The sequence below is a fragment of the Pelodiscus sinensis genome, chromosome 2 (genome assembly GCF_049634645.1).
Source record: "Pelodiscus sinensis isolate JC-2024 chromosome 2, ASM4963464v1, whole genome shotgun sequence".
Classification (NCBI taxonomy): domain Eukaryota; kingdom Metazoa; phylum Chordata; order Testudines; family Trionychidae; genus Pelodiscus; species Pelodiscus sinensis.
In genome coordinates, this window is record NC_134712.1 from 49,444,959 (window position 1) to 49,466,799 (window position 21,841).

General features: G+C 42.4%; 1 protein-coding gene across 1 annotated transcript in view; it reads left to right on the forward strand.

The window, feature by feature from the left end:
* The first annotated feature begins 12,340 nt into the window (after window positions 1-12,340).
* The window catches only part of TPD52 (tumor protein D52), a 215,740-nt gene continuing 206,239 nt past the window's right edge, over window positions 12,341-21,841 (forward strand). Inside the window, exon 1 of the mRNA XM_075920479.1 lies at window positions 12,341-12,685. Coding sequence (XP_075776594.1) covers window positions 12,664-12,685 — 22 coding nt within the window. The 5' untranslated portion in view covers window positions 12,341-12,663. The remainder of the gene's footprint in view (window positions 12,686-21,841) is intronic.

Consider the following 21,841-nt stretch of genomic DNA (forward strand, 5'->3'; position numbering starts at 1 on the left):
TGACCCCATTAAATGTGGTGAACATCTCTTGACTGTCTATTTACAGCAAGTTACTGGATTCAAGAATGTTCACTTATGCAGTAAGGAAGAAGGATTGCCTTCTCTGTAGGAATTGCAGTGTGAAATTCTATTGTTCATATTATGCAAGAGGTCAAATATGATGATACTGGTTCTTTCTGGCCTTAAAATCCATGAAAAACGGGAGCAACAGTGGTTAATGGCTTCTCCGTTGTGTCTTTTTACTACAATTCCTATATGATTCCTATATACTCCTCCCAGCTCTGCCACTGATTTATCCTGTGTGTTGTTGGATAAATTACTCATATTTTTCTGTCTCAGTTTACCCAGCTGAAAAATGTATGTATCACAGTTTGTCCATTTACAAGAGTGTAGTGAAAATTACCCAATATTTATAAAGTATTTTGAGATCCTTGGGTTATTGTTATTATTATATATCAAATATAAAGCATTTCAGGCTCTGAAATAATCACATTTGGCAATATGAGTAACTGAAATAGACAGGAGACATGACCTCATTTTATTTCTATCATCAATTTCCAACTCTACAAACTTGTTCCATTATTAGTAGTGTGGTTCTTAGATGGATATTCGTTTCTGTGACTGACTTGTTAACAGCAGCAAGTTGATACTAGACAGAAATCCACCTAAAATATTTGTTGCAACAAGGATGTTACTTACCAACAATAAAACATGTGAAAGTTAAAGCTCTGCACTCATGAATCAGGATGTTTACTACATATCCCAGAGTATCTCACAGTCTAGAAAATGCTCCATAAAACTACTACCATAGATATAAACAAACATAAATCTTCTCCAAGGACATTAAGGTAAGGAAACAAGTCACTATCCAGAAGTTAGGAATATTCAGTGAGCAAGAAAAAAAAATGAACAAATCAAAACCTGAAGCACTTCCAGAAATACGTTGGTGTTTAATACTTATTGAAAAATGCAAAAACTATTTACTGTCCAGATAAAATTAATAATTGCATTATATCAAATAAGCCAAACACTGACAGACATAATTGCTGCACATTTTATAGTAACATAAACATAAAAAACATCCTAACAGGTGCATTAGGATCCTAATTTAAAGTAAATAAGCAGGGTGGATTGATTTAAATCAAGGATATTTAAATAATTGATTTAAATCACCAAAAATCATTGATTTAAATCAAGTTTTCTACTGATATTTCTTCACGTTTCTTCAAACAATGGTGCCAATCAGATCACTAAAACGTTAATTTTCAACTCAGTACAGCATTTTACAACATCTAAGAGATTATATTTTGTGTAATTTTTACAGAAAACTTGATTTTTATTAATTTGGGAAGTAAGCAGTACATAATAGTCATTACCTGTGTCAAGCTGCAGAGGCAGCAGCAGTACCTTAAGAATGGTAAGAACTAATCATACACACACACGCTAGCATTTATATTTTATTAAACTAAATCTTAAATGTTACATAAATGTGTTCACATTTGCACTTGCAGCAGTGTCCTGAGTTTCCGGCTGTTGGCTGTCCTTAAACTTTTTTTTTTTTAATTTTCAAATGCTATTAACTCGAACAGAGAAGTCCTCAGAATCCTTAAGCTATGTCTACACAGCAGCGTTATTTTGGAATAACTGATGTTATTCTGAAGTAATAAAGAGCATGTCTACACTGCAAGCTATTATTCCGAAATAATGGCAAGCTGGAGGACCTCTTACTCTGATTCCTATAACCCCCATTTCACAAGGGTTGTGTCTAGACTGGCCACTTTTTCCAGAAAAGCAACTGCTTTTCCGGAAAAACTTGCCAGCTGTCTACACTGGCCGCTTGAATTTCCAGAAAAGCACTGACGATCTTATGTAAGATCATCAGTGATTTTCCAGAAATACTATGCTGCTCCCGTTCGGGCAAAAGTCTTTTTCCGAAAGACTTTTGCGCAAAAGGGCCAGTGTAGATAGCACAGTACTGTTTTCTGCAAAAAAGCCCCGATTGCGAAAATGGCGATCGGGGCTTTTTTGCGGAAAAGCGCATCTAGATTGGCCACGGACGCTTTTCCGGAAAAAGTGCTTTTCCGGAAAAGCATCCTGCCAATCTAGATGCACTTTTCCGAAAATGCTTTTAATGGAAAACTTTTCCGTTAAAAGCATTTCCGGAAAATCATGCCAGTGTAGACTTAGCCAAGGAGTAAGGGAAGTTGAAGGAAAAGTGTTCTTCCTTTGATTTCCTGCAGTGTAGACAATGCCAAAAGCCAAATTAAGCTATTTTGACTTAAGCCACGCAAATTAAAACTTAAAACTTAAAACTTCTACAACTAGTTCTCATCTTCCCTCCTCCCACTGTCATTTTAACAAAAACTGGTCTGGTAGCACTTTATAGACTAACAAAACGTGTAGAGGGTATCATGAGCTTTCGTGGGCCCAGCCCACTTCTTCAGATAACTGGACGAAAGCTCATGATACCCTCTACATGTTTTGTTAGTCTATAAAGTGCTACCAGACCAGTTTTTGTTTTTTAAATTTATCCTGTACAGAGTAACTCAGTTATCCCCTCGAGCTTCTGTCATTTTAATGTTGATTAGATTCCAAGTGATAAAAAAAACTAAGACTGACTATGCTTAAAGCATTTATTTTTGGAGTAAGACCTATTGAAAACAAGTATAGGATGGGGTTCCTTGGGGAAAGCTGAATTATGCTGACATAAAATAGGGAATACATTTATGGCATCACCATTATGGTTTGTGGCCATGATGTTCCAAAATAAGAAGCATGTATTATGTAACATAAAATAAGAAAATGATATTTAGTGGCCACTGGCAACTTTGTATTTCTTTTACTGCAGCTTTCTGTACTGTGTACTTGGGTCATAGATTCTAAACCTAGTTAACTAATTAAACAAGCCATAAAGATTAGCTAAGCTAAACTTTTTTTTCTAGCAACATCCAACATAGCAAACATCTTGGGAATTTACTTGTTGAAGGACAGTTATACTAAGAGGCATAGAGAGAGTCTTGAAGAATGATGCATTGCAAAGTTGGTTCACATTGTTCTTCATTCATATCAACATTTTAATCCACATCATTTTCTCCCAATAAGCAGTTTTCTTTTGATGTGTCATTCTCACAGCATCCCTGCATCATCTTCCTGCACTGTTTACACTTAACATATTTTTATTTTTTATCCAGGAAATTAATTTCTTCAAAATATTTCCAGATAGGGTCTCTTTTACACCATGAAGCAATGGCAGTTTTTCTGTGGCACAACTGTAAGGACTCATCTACACTACACGGAAGATTTGAAAGAGGATATGCAAATTCCCATGGAATTTGCATATCTTCTTCCAATCTCACTTTTGAAAGTGGAGCTTCGAAAGTGAAAGTAATCAAGACGCGTTTTTTTCGGCAAATCCTCCCTTTTTCAAAAAGCCACTTTTCCTCAAAAAATGAGGTTATGTGGCTTTTCAGAAAAGGAGAGGTTGCAGAATAAAAATGTATCTTGAATACTTTCACTTTTGAAGCTCCACTTTTGAAAGTGAGATCGGAAGAAGATATGCAAATTCCCGCAGAATTTGCATATCCTCTTTCAAATCTTCTGCGTACTCTAGATGAGCCCTAAGGGAATAAAGGAAGCAATGTATGTGCTGAATAATGTCTTCCCGTTTTCTTTCCAGTCTACTCCATTGTTCTTTTCTGTGCTGCCTCTGTCCTTTCCTATATATTATGTCTCTGTCTTTAAACAATGTCTTAATAACTCTGATGTGCTTGGCCCAGGTCCACCACCACATAAGCACAGAACAAAAACAATCCTAAACAGTGTTTTCACATTAGTCTGATAAGAAACAGAAACTGAAGACCCGGAATTTTCAAGAAGCAAGGGCTGGTAGTTAGGCTGGACAGACGAGAGCCATTAATTCATTTTTATGAGACTGTCAATGTAGCTGTAGAATGTTTTAGATAAGATTTAACGGTAACTATTATTTTTAAAAGAGAAATTCAGTTCTTTATTGATTGAAAATAAAATAATCTGATTTAAATTTTAGAAAATCTGATTGTATTTTTTAAATAATTGATTTTTATCTACCCTATTTATCAGTAATAGCTGTTCCTTCAGTGAGAAATTAGGAAATGTTTACTCATCAACATACACATAAGAAGACATAACATAAACAATATCTGGTGCTCTTGTACACTCTGTGGTGGCTGTACTATTGTATTTAATGTAAAAACCCTCTGCCCAATTTACCTTTACTGCTCATTATGTACTCACTGTCACTGACTGCTATACAAAATAAGAGTGAAATGCTATTGCAGATGATAGTGGAGCATTCAAAATTGATAGCATTTTACACTCATGGGGAAAATGTCTCCTATAGCTAAGTTCCATTAAGATGGGTGTCATGAAGACTGGTATTCAGTGGGAGTAACAATTTCACGTTTTGGCTCCAGAAATAATAATAAATATATAGTTATGTTAGGATAATGTGTGTAATGCTTAGGAAAGATATCAGAATGATAGTGTCCCAATCATTGACAACACCAGTGGTCAGTGTTCCCTCTAAGATTTTCCAACCATGAGTGGAGTGAGTTTTGGCTTGTGTACTTGTGCACCAATATTGAGATCATATGTGCTGGTTTGGATGTGTGCCACCTGTTACACCTTGGTTTGGTGATGTGATGGGAGCCTCAAGGGTTAAAGCTGACTACCCAGTGAAAACTACTGGATGATGGTGAAACAAATTATTTTTATTAAATGGAATGATTTTTTTTATCAAAACTAACAATTAGCAAATGGTTTTTTTAAACTAGCAATTGCCCAATGCTTTTACAGGGTAGAAAAGCCTAAACTTAGCTGTACTTAACTAATTACAAACTTCTTTGATTACAATTCAACTATACAAAATCACTGTCTTTAATTTGCTTAACAAAAATACAAAAACAAAGACAATATAATGATAATAAAAACTTTGTCTAAAGCCAGCTCCTCTATGGTTATTTAAGGGCAGCTGGTGGAGTTAGTCATAAATCTACTTTTACAACTTAACATCTCCGGGGCTTCTATTTCTAACACTTATTATTTAACCTAAATACAACACTACTACACAACACAAGTTTATACAATTTATACAGTGTGGTTAACAGAACTTAGATACACTTTACAGAATTACACAGTGAAATTAACACAATTTATCTATTAATTAAACCAATAACTAATATATTTAAGCAATACTTACAAATCCAGAAACGATAACAACACAAAGACACACTAGAACTTGGAGCATGCTCAGGACTCGTGCACCCCTATATTTGACTCGAAGGGTGGGGAGGCAGCCTCAGGGTGATCAATCCTTTAGCCGAGCCAAAAAAAGACACATGCCCTCAATACACGGAACCTCCGTCGAACAAAGGGGTAGAGGGTCTTTTATACAAAAATTCGGTGTCTGATGCCATGCTAGGGTCTGCATTTGGCAGGGCCTGATAGGCTAGTGATGAGGTAGTATGACAATGCTGCCCTATAGGAATTTTCGTGATGTATGCGTGATCCCCTCATGGACAGGACCAGATGGGACATAGTTAGTGTGAGACAGTTGTGTTTTATTACCCTATGTTTACTTTTCCCCCTTGCCCCTAAGACCGGTCAAGCTACGGTCAAATGAGGCTTATCTGTAAATGCAGCTAGGCGTTATCTAGTTATGCTTACCTCCCTATTTTCTTGGTGCCTTTGAGTTCCAGGATGCCTGTAAGGTCAAATTCCATTCACAAAAACTGCATTGTGCTTCCCATGCTCCTCTGAGTATCTGGGTTTTCTCTGAGGGGCCTTGTGTGGCAGGATGGGCTATACGCAAAGGCCGTGGACAGAAAATCCTGCTTTATAACACCACCGTTGCACCCAATTTATTAACATATGTTCCTGGCCACCAGAGCAGACACACATCCCCCTGCCATGCGGCAGGTCCTCTTCCCAGTCCCAGCTGCCAGAAAAAGTCCCCCCCTCCCCTCCCTATGTGGCAGTCCCAGCCACTGGCGCAGGTCTCCCCCCACACAGGGCCATGGAAGGTCCCAGCCCCCTGCCAAGCGGCTCCCTCATCATGCCTTCTCAGCCAGCCTCACCCGCAGCTGTCTGCCATGTGAGTACTACTGCACAGCTCTCCAGAAAAGGTGAGTGAGGGAAGAATGTATAGTGCGTGGCCACGCAGGCATGCACCTTAGTGGGAACTATGCCAGTTAAACTGGAACATATACACCTAAACCTAGGACATATAAGAATGAAAGTATCTTTGTAGATATGGACCCAAATTCTCAGATGGGCATCTAGGTGTCATGAAAGTTTCATTTTTGTTAACTGAAAATTAAATTTTACATCCATGAACCCTCCACAAAACACAAATGATATCTGCTTGGAAAGGACCAAGTCCTAGCAAGAACAGGGGATTCTCAGCTGTCACAGATAAATAGATACCCATTGGGGATTTCTGGTAACTACTCTATTTACATCTCATCATTAAAACTGACTCAAAGTCTATGTATAAAACTAATTAATCACAGTGACAGGCTGCTGGCTAAGCCAGAGCTCTGCCACTACAGCTTGACTGAAAAGGGCAATTGAATCCAGCTGAGTAAGCCCATGCCTGAGGGCTAGTGGGAAACAGCTGTTGGCCTCATTACCAGAGGGCTAGATAAGGCAGCCAGAGCAGCAGATGAGGGGGATTCAGAGAGTGGTTAGGTGTGCACTCCAGGTGAGGTTGCTGCACAAACAAATGAACAAGGCTGTATGAATAGAAGATGGTGGGAAATTGCTATGGGCATGAGTGATTGCACAGGAGAGGGTCACCAACTGATCTGTGGCTGAAGAAAGGGTACCAGTGTGAGGAGCCTAAGCAAGGATCTTGCCATACCACACATTTCCTTTGTCCTCTCTCACTTTCCTTCCTATTATTTGTTACTTATCCACTTGTTGTGTCTTGTCTCATAGATTGTAGGATCTTCAGGGCAGAGACTGCCTTTTACTCGGATTGAACTGTGATGTCTATGTGTCTGTAGAACCCAATCGTGGCTGGAGCCTTCAAGTGCTACTTTAATATAATTATAATAAAGCTTCAGAGGGGTAGCTGAGTTAGTCTGTAACAGGAAGAACTTAAAAAACAACCAATAGTCTGGCAGCACTTTAAAGACTAGCAAAATATGTAGATGGTATCATGAGCTTTCCTGGGCACAGCCCACTTCTTCAGATGACCGGAGTGTTAGATGTCAACTCTGGTCATCTGGAGAAGTAGACTGTGCCCACAAAAGCTCATGATACTATCTACATATTTTGTTAGTCTTTAAAGTGTTACTAGACTATTGGTTGTTTTATAATAATAAAAATAGAATTAGTGGGAGTTGAGGTTTCTCAGCACTTAGCAGAGCAATTTGCAGCATTTGGCTGCAAATGAAAACAAGACTATGCTACTTTGCATGAAAGCAAAGCTGAGGACTTTCAGTGATGCCTCTTCAAAAGAATAGAGAAGGGAGGGGCATGTGGAGATCAGAATATAAATACATTGAATATAGAGGTGGAACAGACTTGTAGCTGGTCTAACATAGAGACACAGATAACAGACATGAACATTATATTGTTCTCAGTCAATGGTTACAGAAGAACTGGAGTTGAAAGGTTGGTGAGAAAAGAATGAAGCGGCACAATATATTCAACCAGCAGAGAAAAGGGAGAAGGAATACAGGCAGACTAAAAGATTCAAGGTCAATATTGTTAATGGAAGAGAAAAACTGTTGTGGTTATATTCCTTTTAATAACAGGGTTGCAATAACTGAATGAACTAAGTACGGAGAGATCATTGTCTGCATACCTGTGATTAAAAACAAAATACAGTAAACTTCCAATAATCTGGCACCTTTAGGACCCAGGGGGTGCTGGATTATCAAATATGCTGGACTATTGGAAGGGGGGGGCTATGAGGGGTCTGGGGTGTGGTGGTGGGGAGGCAGCGCTGCGGGACCAACCCGGCAGCACCCCAGCTGAGGTGTCCCCAAGTCAGCCACTGCTGAAACTGACCAGTGGCTGACTTGGGGAAGCCCAGGGCAGAGCAGCTCCAATTATCTGGCTGCCTGGAGCACTTCTGGGTTCCAGGTGGTGCCGGACTATCAGGAGTGCCAAACCACTGGATGTCGGACAACTGGAGTTTTACTGTACAATGTTAAGATAGTTTAAGTGTTTTTCTGGGAAGGAGGGAAATCTGTAACCATTTATAGGTAAGAGGCTGGATTTGGTCAAATTGGCACATGGAGGTATATGTTTAAACCTGTCAATTAACGTCAACAATACCCTTCCATGGAACATGGCACTGGTCCCCGGGTGAGAGTAAGAAGTCTGTCAACATGCCTTCCATGGGGGTTCCTCAGAGCAGGGCAGCTTAAATTTGTGCCAGAAACTCATAGGAGCTTTGGAGGGTGGGAGTGTCTGGGGAAGAGATTAAATCAATGAACTCCCAACTGCCCTAGTAATGCCTCTGTCCTGGTCATCACACCCATTTTGGGGGCTATACTTGCTCCTATGCATCTCTAATTCCCAAGAACTGAGATTGTGATCACTTTGTACCATTCTACCCGACAGTCTGCTGTTGGGGTTTGTGCTTGTAATAGAAGTCCTGCATAAATTGTGGAATGAGTTGAGCCCAAGGGATTTCATTTTCTACATTGTGGATATTCTTCCTTTCTGAGAACTGATTAGTCATAAAACATCAGCTGCCCATGGGCAATGGGAAAGAGCCTAAGTTTTCAAGTGCTGTATTTTAAAGTATAGTTATCAATTATTTATGTCTTACAATACCAGAGATGTATCAATTTCAAATATGTATCTGTGTTCAATTTTATTAAACACTGTCATACTCAAGAAGGATTACTATGAGATATGTAGACTCATCTCATTGCATAGGGCTTTACATGTTTGTCTAAACTGATTCCTGCACACCAAGATGAGAATATACCCATTAGCAGGGCTCGACAGACAATGCAATCTACTCGCCCGTGGCGAGTAGATTAAAACCCGGAAGAGCCGGGTTTGGACAATCTGCGCATGCGCAGATCGCCAGACAGCTCAGTTGGCGAGCGGGACTTGCTGCGGTTTGGTGAGCCCTGCCCATTAGCATATATACCTTGCTTTATCTGCTTGCTATGTTGATTTGGCATCTTCACAATCACTTCCTTCTGAAGCTATGTATATGCTAGAATGTAAACAAATACTCTAAGGCTATGTCTAGACTGGCATGATTTTGCGGAAATACTTTTAACGGAAAAGTTTTTCCGTTAAAAGTATTTCTGCAAAAGAGCGTCTAGTTTGGCACGGATGCTTTTGCGCAAAAGCATCTGTGCCCAGTATAGACGCGCTTTTGCGCAAGAAAGCTCAGATGGCCATTTTAGCCATCGGGTTTTCTTGCACAAAAAATTAAGGTGCCTGTCTACACTGGCCCTCTTGTGCAAGTATTCTTGCACAAGAGGGCTTATCCCTGAGCGGGAGTGTCAAAGTATTTGTGCAAGAGAGCATCTACACGGGCATGTGCTTTTGCTCAAGAGCATCCGTGCCAGTGTAGAAGCTCTCTTGCGAAAGAAAGCGCCGATGGCCATTTTAGCCATTGGGCTTTCTTGTGCAAGAAATTCATGTTGCCTGTCTACACTGGCCTCTTGCGCAAGAACAGTTGTGCAAGAGGGCTTATTCCTGAGCGGGAGCATCATAGTTCTTGCACAAGAAGCCCTGATTTCACACATTAAAATGTCAGTGTTCTTGCGCAAGAACTCCCCGCCAGTGTAGACAGCAGCATGTTTTTGCGCAAAAGTGGCCACTTTGGCGCAAGATCGTGCCAATGTAGACACAGCCTAACAGAAGTGGTCACAGATTTTGTGGAATACCTGAGATTTATATTGCTTTTCCTCATTGTCCTAAATTGGCACCTCATAGCCCACTAATGTTATCCTCTTTGGCATGTGACATTGCTTGCTAAATGTTTGTAACAATTTGGGTATTCACAAAGCCCCACATTATGTCTGCCCTGCCAGTCATTTTCTGCAAACACTGCTTTTTTTTTTTTTAAGCAAACAAAGCCATAGATATCAGGACCAGAGGAACAGAACGGGGGGGGGGGGGGGGAGAGGAGAAGGGGAGTGTATATGTCACTCTAATGTTCAGATACTCTCTCAGAATGGTTTACTTTTAGGGCACACTCACAATTATAATTGTTCAGCATTTATAGTTATTTTATGAAAGTGAGCTCAGATTACAAAGGTGATTTTTCAGGGTCAGCCAGTGCCGTTTTTAAGCAGTTAACTCCTCTAAGAGTTAACTGCACTTGGTTTTCTAAGTGCAGCAGGTGCTTTGTTTAGCAACTTTCAAGGGGACATCCTGAGGCTAAAATAAGAATACAATTTAGTTTCAATAACATAATGTAAGGTGTAAATATGCATATTGTTTACCAACAAAAATGGTTTAGATAAATAGAAAAAAAACACCCAAATAGCCTGAGCTCTTATAACAGGATACAGATATATCATGATTTAGTGCCTGCATAGGCTTCTTTAAACTAGTAGTGTGAAGTGATTACTGTATTAGTTCTGTGCATAAATAAAATACCAAGTTGCAACTGTTAAGCAACTTTTATTCCAGGATCCAGAAGCACTTTACAGAAGGCAGTGAGTACCGCTAGCTATACAATGTGGTGACTGATGTACATGTAAATAACTGAATAAACAGATATTTATATATGGGAAACTGAGGCATAGTATCAAATAGCATAATAGTTACCATGGAAATGAGTGCAGTGTAAAAATATCAGCTATCATAGGTATACAGTCTGGCTGTGTCTAGACTGCATCCCTTTTCCGTAAAAGGGATGCAAATTAGACATATCGCAATTGCAAATGAAGCAGGGATTTAAATCCCTCCCGCTTCATTAGCATAAAAATGGCTGCCGCTTTTTTCCGGCTCGGAGCTTTGCCGGAAAAAAGCGCCAGTCTAGACGCAGAGCTTTCGGAAAATAAAGCCTTTTCCGAAAGATCCCTTATCCCTCTTAAAATAAGGGATCTTTCGGAAAAGCCTTTATTTTCCGAAAGATCCGCGTCTAGACTGGCGCTTTTTACCGGCAAAGCTCCGAGCCGGAAAAAAGTGGTAGCCATTTTTATGCTAATGAAGCGGGGGGGATTTAAATCCCTGCTTCATTTGCAATTGCGATATGTCTAATTTGCATCCCTTTTACGGAAAAGGGATGCAGTCTAGACACAGCCCCTGGCTGTATCTAGACTGGCCAGTTTTTCCAGAAAATCAGCCACTTTTCTGGAAAAGCTTGCCAGCTGTCTACACAGGCTGCTTGAATTTCCGCAAAAGCACTGACGATCTCATGTAAGATTGTCAGTGTTCTTGCGGAAATACTGTGCTGCTCCCATTCGGGCAAAAGTCCTTTTGCGCAAAAGGGCCAGTGTAGACAGCCCGGATTTGTTTTCCGCAAAAAAGCCCCAATCGTGAAAATGGCGATCGGGGCTTTTTTGCGGAAAAGCGCATCTAAATTGGCACAGACGCTTTTCTGCAAAAAGTGCTTTTGCAGAAAAGCATCCGTGCCAATCTAGACGCTCTGTTCCGAAAATGCTTTTAATGGAAAACTTTTCCGTTAAAAGCATTTCCAGAAAATCATGCGTCTAGATGTAGCCCGTGTATACAAATTACAGGACCAATGCTGCAAAACACCTATGGAGATGACTAATTTTAAGCTTATGCGAATCCTATTTAAAATCATTCGGACTGCTCATGTGTGTAAAGTTACCCACCTGAGTGATTACAGCACTGGACCAGAGCTAGGGAGACACCACAATCCTTGTGTGATATAATTTACAAATGCCTAGATGTTCAGATTAGGTTAGATTAGTTTTGCAAAATTTTATCAGTGCACTCATTCAGGACAAGAATAAATGAAATATCTTTATGATGATGAAGGCAGAGAGTGCTGATTGCTCTCTTGGCTTTATCACCAGTTGCATGATAATTGGCATTTTAAGCCATCTTAAAGACCCAGCCCCTGGAGTCGTTTGATGAAGCTATGGAAATTTCCTTTCAAAAACAGTTCCTGCCATCGCGGCTGCAGAGGAAAAACTTGAAAACAGGAACCATGAGGACTCCTAAACCAGCAGGCAAGGAAAAAGGACCCCCCCCCTCCCATGATTTTAAAAGTGAAGCCTGAGATTTCTTGCCACTGGATGCATGACACTGGAACGGCGGGGTGGGCAACAGCAGGGCACACGGTCCCGCTGACAGGCGCTCGGGCCGGGCTGGGACGTGTATTCCAGGACACCTTTGCCCAGCCGGAGTGGGGCGCTTCTTGCCACCCCGCCGCTTTCCCAGCACCTGCCCCGTCGGGCGCTGGCCCAGCGGGGCTCAGGCTCTGGCCGGGGGCAGGCGGCACCAGCGCAGGGGCGCCGCCCCATACCTGCTAGCACCTTGCAGCGGCGGGGCGGCCCCGGTCAGGTGGCAGCCGGCTGGCTGACGTGGCCGCGAGCCCGCCCTATATGAAGCCCAGGCGGCGCTCGCGCTGCCGAGCCTGACGCCGGGGGGTGGTGACTGTGCGGGGCTGCAGGGAGCAAGGCGGCGGCGTGGGGCTGCTTCCGGAGGGCGGCGGCTGCGAGCATGGACCCCAGCGGCGAGCAAGGTACCGGCCGGGGGTCCCTGTCCGGGTGGCGGCGGCGCTCGGCCCCGCGGGGAGGGGCGCCCCTGGGGGCGGCGGGCCAGGGGAGGGGAGAGCTGTAGCCTCCCTGCGGGCGGCGCCCCGGCCAGCGCTTGCTGTCCCCGGGCGGGGCTTGGCGGCCCCTCCCCTGGCGCCGCGGGGCACAGCCAGTGCTGGGGGGGCTGCCCCTGCGCTGTGTCCTTCTCGCGGCTCCGGCCGCATCCGGGAGCGGGGCGGGGCTGAAGCGGCCGCTGGGCAGCGCTTGTTTGCGGAGCCATTAGCCCCGCGCGCGCCCTGGGAGCCGCGGCAGCTGCTGCTTCGGGGGGGTGGAGGATCCGCGGAAACCTCGAACAACCAGCGCTTGGCTTCCCCCTCCGCCTGCCCTACTGCAACCTAGGCACTTCCCAGCCCTGCTCCGACCGCGCCCCTCTCTGCACTGGTCGGTCTAACACATGCCTCTTCCTCTCAGCCTCCCCCCCACCCCCCCATGGCTGTGTGCGAGGGTTGGCACCGAGCACCCAACCTGTTGCGAGGCTGAGCCCTCGCTACTCTGGTTTGCTCTTGTGGGTGAGCAGCACCTCTGAAAACCGGGCCCGGGATGGACCCTGCTGCTTCGTGTAACTGCCCCAAAGTCCCAGTTAAGACTTTTCATGCTAAAATAGCAGCATTTTTCTAACCCTGGTGCCTTCTATGCTAGAATGTTAAGATTCTGCTCTTGTCACCTTATTCTCCCCTGGATATTAGCGAGATGAACTTGCCTGTTTCCAATAGAAGTTGGTCCAATAAAAGATAATTGCCTCCCTTTCCTTATCTCTGTCTGCTTACTGAGGATTGCAGCCTGCCTGTCCCTCTTCCTTGCAGGTGAAATGGCTTAAAATTGTAAAGTAAAAGTACTACAGCTGTATCTAGTGTGAATGCACCTGATTCTAAAGGGCATGACTTAGCTATGTGAATGCACCTTTTAATAGAATGTTTTAAGGTCAGATTCATGAAGGTATCTTGAGGCTGCTTCTTTGTACAAATACAGGGCTGCATTTTGAGCTAAGGCATCATCGCTGCTTTGTGTCAGTGAATAAATAAAATGGAATTACTCTGGCTAGCCTCTGAGATGGGTGACTTTTCTAAAATAGCATATACATTCATATTAACTGTATCAGGTTCAGGTGAATGTCTTAAAACAGGCTAAATATTTATATAATGTATTTCTAATATGCTTAGCACTCTATATTTTGACAGTACGGTAAATGTGGATTGAAAACCAAACCCAACAAAACAAATTTATAGGCATCTGGATGAGGGATAGGGGTCAAGTTAATTTTATAAGCCTTGTAGCAGAACATTCTAGTAAAATATTTTTATCTGCCACATCTCTTACAATAGAAGGAAACATCCAATATTGCTACAGCATGGAAGAGCCACTTTCCTGCAATAAATCCAAGGCTTAAATCTACAGGTTGAATCTTTCTGTAGTCCAGCACCTTTGGGACTTGATCAGTGCTGAACCAGAGAACTTGCTGAACCATAGGAGGCCAATATTGTCCAGGTTCATTACCAACTCTTTTGCTGCTCACTGGGCTCTTGGCAACATTTAGGTCTAAGTTAGAGCTAAATAACAGCATAGAACACTGATCCAGGACTGGTGGCTGTAAACAAACTCTATGGACTGTGGGAAATTTGGCCACGCCCATGATAAGTGGATATTTAGCTAACTGAAATCATGCAGGATCAGAGTGCTGGGTTAGAGAAGTTAACTTGTATTAAACACTACTAGCAGGTGAACTGAACCCACTAGTTACAGATGACTTGCTGGTGTAGAGTGAATACTGGGAAAGTATGGGGCAATGCTCTAGTAAAGAAACCACCCCAGATTAAAAAAAAAAAAAGTTGGTTGCTGCGACTGCTACTAAATTGATGTCTCCTTATTCCTTGTGAAAGAGTGATTGATAGGGGTAGTCATCAAACTGACTTCTCCAAAGTAATCATGAGACTAAGGGGGGGGGGGGAAGTGACTTGAACATTGTGTCTTCAGACTGACCCAACAATAACCACCAGTCTGTAACATGACCTGTTGCGCTAAGGCACTTTTAGGATATTTTATGTGGTAGCAATATGCTGCTTTATGTACCACTGACTTCTGGGTAGAATAAATTAAAAACACTTGTATAAACACTTTTGCTGCTGCCTGAGTCACTGGTGCTGCTCCTTACCTGGTCAAGCTTGATATTTGGATCCAAGTGCCCTCATTTCACATATTCATGACACGTGTTCAAAATTATAATGGTTTAAATGGTAAATGTCTAGTCATGGAGTAAACAATAGACTGGCATGCAGCCAACTTGAATGTTATCTAGCTTTAGACACCACCCCAGCATTCGGCTTTGATCAGAGGCAGTGCACTTCAATTAATGCGACTGGCAATGCAGTTGGTCTGATTGTACAAAATAAAGTGGTTAACCCAATAATGCACTCGTTTAGACTAAAATGTACTGCACTAGCTGCTGATAGAACTTTAAAAAGGCACCTATGAACTTCTCTGCATGTGTACAACAAGTCTTACCTGGTAAGATGTAGTGCAGAGGAAAAATGTTAGACTAGCGATGGCACAACTGAAAGTTTTTACGAAATCCTGGTGTAAATGCTTCTACATCATTTTGCTAAAACTAAGTGCATATCAGTGCAGCTGGATTTATAATGTGCCATCTCCAAATACTGTGAACTACTGAGGACATGATCCATTATGCCTGGAGACTGAGATCTCAGCTTGGTGTTTTATTCTGCAATGTAATTGTAGGCTTGCTTGTCAAATTTTAGTTTAAATTTATATGGAATGTTACGAAAATGTGCATGAAACTTATGCTTTGGCAGGGCACCTTCACTGAGCTCATGTGAGGGTCTACCAAGGAAAACATACAGCTTTTACACTTAACTAATGTGGCCAGATAAATTATCTCCTACACAAAATGCAATATTTAACAACTTGTAGTAAAATCTTCTGGTTTCAATATCTAACTCAAACAATGACCGTAGGGTAGACTTTAGCTCAAAGGAGTGATTCCCTGGAAGTGATAGCTCTGCACTGAAAGACCACGGAATCTGGAACAAGACTGACAAAGCATGTAGAGTGAAACACTTGCTTCTAGAAGCCACTGTCTCACTGCTGACAACTTCAGGAACTTGAAGGGGGTGCTTCTCTGAATTCCCACTTGTGATCTCATTCCTCAAAATGAGATAAGGCCCAATCCAAGTCTGCTACTCTGAAATAACAGGGCTCTTGTTTTCTTTACTACATATAATTAATTCAGCTTAAAATAAGGCTTACAAGAAACTATTTATAAAGAAATGTATCTGTAAGCAAACTAATATTGGAGACATGGGATTCTTTAGCATTTGATTTCCTCCTCTTCCCCCCCCTCCCCAATCAATGACTTAACCCTGGGTTTCTCAAACTATGGGTCCTGTCCCCCTGGGGTGTTGCGAGCAACTTGGGGGAGAGGGGTTGCAGCTGGATTCTATTTTTCTCTTGCAAAAATTTGTGTGTCTCTGGCATCTCAACTGGTAATCCATTGACACTGATCACATGATTAACGATACAGCTGGTCCCCGAGTTGCGAATGGTCGAGTTACGACCATTCACATTTACTACCAAAGCTCCCATGGAGCAGTCATAAAGGCGGTCCTTGAGTTACAAACGTAACTCACGCTTACGAACAGCACAGTTGCTATGTAACTCAATGGGATCCAAGTTACGGCCAAGTGTTTGGCCCGTAACTCGGGGAGAGGCTGTAGTCTGGCTCAGCTTCTTTTGCAGATATTTGCGTGTCTCCGATGTCTCCACTGATGATCTAAATGCTGATCCCGTGATCTCAGACTGTCGGGTTCGGCTTTTTTTGCAAATATTCGTGTGTCTCTGGTGTCTCTGCCGATGTGGTATAGTGTTTACTAGTACAACATCTTTAGTAGTCCTTGGAGTGTATGAAGTTCCATTCTTTTATCAATTATTATAAATTTATAAAAATGTTTATCTGTTGTTGTAAGGCTAAAAACTTACCCCCCCAGCAAAAAACTTTCCATGTGTTAAGTGAAAAGCTGATGACAAATCTACCACTATTGCTGATAAAAATGGGTCTAAAACAAGAAAGTCTGATGAAAGTTACATATCTTTTGGTTTCACGAGTGTTTTTGTTCCTGGAATAGAACCACCTTAATGTGGTGTTGGTCAGAAAACGCTATCTGCTGAAAGTATGAAGCCAAGCAAACAAAAATGACATCTGGAGCAAAATGGAAGATTCAAATTTAGACCGGTTTCCTATTTTAAAACAATTTATTGAAAGCAATAACATTAGTGAAGATGTGAAATTTTGTATTTTAAATCGCCTTTCTTCTTGAAAAATCTCACTTTAAGAACTATTTTGCAGATCTGGATATTGAAAAATTAGGGTTCCTTATCCAATCAAAACTAATAGCTGGTACACTCACCACTACCAACGAGGAGCAAATCATTGATCTCTCTTCTGACTGCTTTAAAAATAAAATTCTCAACAATGTCCCTCTCTGAATTTTGGATCGGCGTGCAAACTGAATACAAAGAATTAAGCGAGAGGGCTATGAACATACTGTTCCCATTTGCAACCTCTTATTTGTGCAAGTCAGGGTTTTTCTGCAATTGCTGCTATAAAAAGCAAGTATCGATCAAAAGTAAATGTGGAACGAGAAATAAGAGTGGCTATCTCAACAATGAAACCAAAAATTTCAAAAATTATGCAACAATAAACAAGCTCATCCTTCACATTAAACAATACGATTCCAAATTTGATAAATTTAGTTATCAAAAGTTATTGGCATATTTATTTGTCCAATCCTAATAGCAATAAAATGATTAGCTTTACTTGTGGAGCAGTGAGGGTGGGGTCACACAAATTAATTTATCATTTTAGGGGATTACAGTATCACGAAGTTTGAGAATCCCTGACTTAATCACTACAGCAGTTTGTCTTCAGGGCATATCTAATTAGCAAACTGGCTATTTCTTTGGATTGTAAATTTGGCTGACAATACTAGTCTTTTCTCTCTCTCGCCAATAGAAGCTGATCCAATACAAGATATTGCCTTATTCACCTGGTCCCATATTCTGGGACTAACGCAACTATAACAATACTCGCCTCGACAGCCAAACAAACTGCTACTTAAGTATAGTGTGTCAGTAAGCAGTATCTTGTTGATTCTTGGTGGCTATCAACTCAAAAGAATATGAGGAGAGAACTGATTCAGCAATATGAATAATGTTGAAGGGATCAAACTAGCAAGAGTTGGACCCTTTGCTTTTGGTCTTTCCTCCCTGGGGAGTGTGGACAGAAAACCTTGTTTAGATGCATATTGAAGATTATGGCTACAGTCTTGGAGAGGTCCATTATGAGGGAGACTACTGCAATGATTGTTGGCCTAACAGAAGGATGGGCAAGATGGGGTCTGCGGGCTGGATCTGCCCCACCAAACCACTGGATCTGGCCTGGGAGTGGGGGAGCAGCAGGGCAATTGAGACATGGGGATAGGGGCACACATGAAGTCCCCCTCTCCCTCTTCCCCCCTCTCCTCCCCTGACAGGGGCACATGGCATCAGAAGGACCTTCCAGCTGTTCAAAACAGCTGGTGGGTCCCTCTAGGCACCACCTGCCCCTGCTGGGGGAGGTGGGGGGGTGGGCGGGTGTGACTTTGTGCTCCCAGGCCAATCAGAGTCTGGAGGCAGGGGAGCATGTGAAGTCTCCCCCAGCCAGGGAAAGGCTGCAGCTAGAGGGTACAATCCTCTTCTGACTGGTAGGCGGCCAGCAACCACTTCTAAAATTTGTGAAGTGGGCCACCTTAAGTGATTGCCAACTGCTGCCTAACAATTAGATTTACAGCATGAATTAAGGCATTTGGAGTCATAATAGTGAAATCACCATGAAACTTAGGCTTCTGCTTAATAGGTGTGAATGCATAGTAGCAACCTTATGACCATTAAGTTGACAGCTGCATTCTCACTCAGTGAAAGTGAAAAGAATTTTGGATGGCTTGATAGCTGTTCCTGAACTTTTGTACTCCCAACTATATACTGTCTTAAATACAAAACTAATTGTGAGTAAGTTGGTTACTTTAATTTGGTTTTAGATGCATTTACCAGGGTATTTTTTAAGTAACAAAATGAAATGGATAATTTCACAAATTTACCCATTTAAAGTATTAATGGCTTTCTTCACACTTTTGCAATATAAAGGCTTGTGCAATGCTGTCTAGAAACAAGTTATTGTGCACTAGCAAAACACTTTAATTGGAGCCACTACAAGAGAGCCTTTAGTTTTAAATTGTTAGCACAAGAAGTGTTACTTTATAAAACAATATTAATCTTAGTGAAGTTTTTATAGCAATTTAAAAACTAAATAGGTGTCATTGTATTTCTTAAAATGCTACTTAATGCTTATTCTTTGCTAGTGCTGGCATCAGGGATAAACCTTTGACTAGAAACTAATGCTGATAAATCATGGAGCTTCTCTTGTATGGTGCTTGCACTTACTGAGGAGGGCCTTCAAAGTGCAGTACATTCCGGATGAACTTCTCTTGGCCGGGACTAGTCCGGCAACATCTGTGGTCTGGTAGGAAAGCTCCAGCTCTAGCCCCAGCCCTCAGAGGTTGAGAGTAGTTGGGAGCAGGGCTGGTCTGGTCAGTGGCAGCCTGCAGGGGAGTGACCTGGAGGGTAGAAAGCCTTGGGAGCAGCTGCCCCATGCAGGGCTGGGGAACACTGGGAGCACCTGTCGCTGCCCTGCGTGGGACAGGGAGCAGAGCCCCATACATGGGCTGGGGGCAGTGGATCCAGGCATGTGGGCTGGCAGAGGTGAGGTTTCCAGCTTCTCCTGTGGCAGCTGCTTGCAGGAGAGTCCTGTGAGAGCCTGGATGCCTGACCTTCCCTGGTCAAGCAGTTGCTGGACAGGGAGGTTCAACCTGTGAAACTTTTGCAGAATCCTGCCTTCGTTACATTCTGGCAGTTCTTCACCCTTAAAGACCGACCATATCAGTTACGTGGGGCTAGTCTACATAGGCTCTGTGTCACTGGAGTAGCCCCCTGCCTGGGGCAGGTGGGGAGCTGTTCCTGTAAACTGGTAGGGGCTGGAACCCGTAAGCCTCACCCATTAAAGGTGAAGCTTACTGGTTAACCATTTACATCCTTAATAAATACTAGTGCACATAAACCCAAGGGTCACTGCATACTGTCAGTATTGCTATACCCTTACCAAAAATCTAAGCTCGTGGAGTTTAGTCTGAACAACTCTTGTATGGCTGTGTAATAGCAAGCCATTTAACTTCAGGTATTCTGTTTGCCTTTTTCAGTAGTTGAAAATATCATACTAGCATTTCCAGCTTCTGCACCGTATGGCAGCACAGGACATCTGAGCCTTCTTGGAGTTGGTACTGACCAGCTTTGCCAGAACTAGCACAGATCACCATTGCTCAGAAAACTGGCACAGCTTTAGTGTAGATGCAATTTGTCAGAATGATCAGATCAGAAATGGCTTAACCTTAAATATGTAATAACCACATGCAGCAGAAAGGTCTCTGACTTTCCAAGACTAATCTAAAGTGAGGTTTGTGAAGTTTGAGATTGATACAGTTTTACAATTCTGTGCTGGCTTTTTACTCTCACTTCAGCAGTTTTCCATTTCTATGATTTTCCAGGTCTAGCTTGTAAGCTTCACTCCAGTAGTCAATAGAATTTTTGAAGTGTTCTGGGAATCTGGTACATGGAGCTCTTCTGTTCTAGTCCCATTGTTATACACACAATATAAAAATCTCTCTAGAACTAGTGGTCTGTATAAGTCTGTTACATCAGCATCTATTACATCAATCTGAATGTGGAGGCAGCTATTACTGGCAATAATGAGAGAGTCAATGTGAGGAGAGTTCTAAGCACTAAGGCTGCGTCTAAACTGGCAAGTTTTTCCGCAAAAGCCAGCTGTCTACACTGGCCACTTGAATTTCCCGGAAGAACACTGACGATCTCATGTAAGAAATCAATGCTTCTTGCGGAAATACTATGCTGCTCCCATTCGGGCAAAAGTCCTTTTGCGCAAAAGCTTTTGCACAAAAGGGCTAGTGTAGACAGCTCAGATTCGTTTTGCGCAAAAAAGCCCCGATTGCCATTTTCATGATCGGGGCTTTTTTGCGCAAAACAAATCTGAGCTATCGGGGCGCTTTTGCGCAAAAGCTCGTTTAGATTGGCACGGACGCTTTTCCGCAAAAAGTGCTTTTGCAGAAAAGCGTCCGTACCAATCTAGACGCTCTTTTCCACAAATGCTTTTAACGGAAAAGTTTTCCGTTAAAAGCATTTGCGGAAAATCATGCCAGTCTAGACGTAGCAGCCTAAGTGTTGCATGCCCAACATCATAGCTAACTATAATGGTGGGGAAAGTAAACGTGCTTTAAAAGCAGGCATAACTTCACCAGGCAAATAGGCCAGCTGTTATGAGTAAAAGCAAAATGTGTTTTGTGAAGAGAAATTAACTTAAGTCCCATTTTGAAGTGTGGCCAAAACATATCTACCCCTAGAATCTTAGACTGAACTCTAGCCAGCTAGCTAGTCCATAGAAAGCAGATCAGGTTCTACCTTGAAGAAATTCTGTATCAGTTCTTTCTAAGCTTGTATTTTTTTGGGGGGGAGAATCAGACTGCAATTTTAAATGTGCAGTTGAAAGGTATAACGTTTTGTGAAGAGAGAATTTTTAATACGAAGTTCCCCAGCCCTTGCTGTAAGGATTTTCTGGGAGGTATGTCTGGAATGCTTGCAATTGGTCAGTTCAGGCTTCCAGGACTGTCCCTTTGCTTCTACTATTACAGTTGGGCCTCCCTAGTCTGCCACCCTCAGGACCTTACCAGTCCCTAATGACCTCCCTTGGTCTGGCATACTCCCTCTATGCTGGCTTCTTTGCAGCTGGCCTCTGAACTTTCCTGGGGGGCTACTGTCCTCAGCTCTATGTTCCCTCCTCCCCTGGGCTCTACTTCTCCAGGTTCTGCCCCACAGATGCTGCTGGACCAGAGAGGTTCAACTGTAGCTGCTGGCGTATTAGAGTAGCCTGCATCTGCTCTAAACTTTTACTGGATACAGGTTGAACCTTT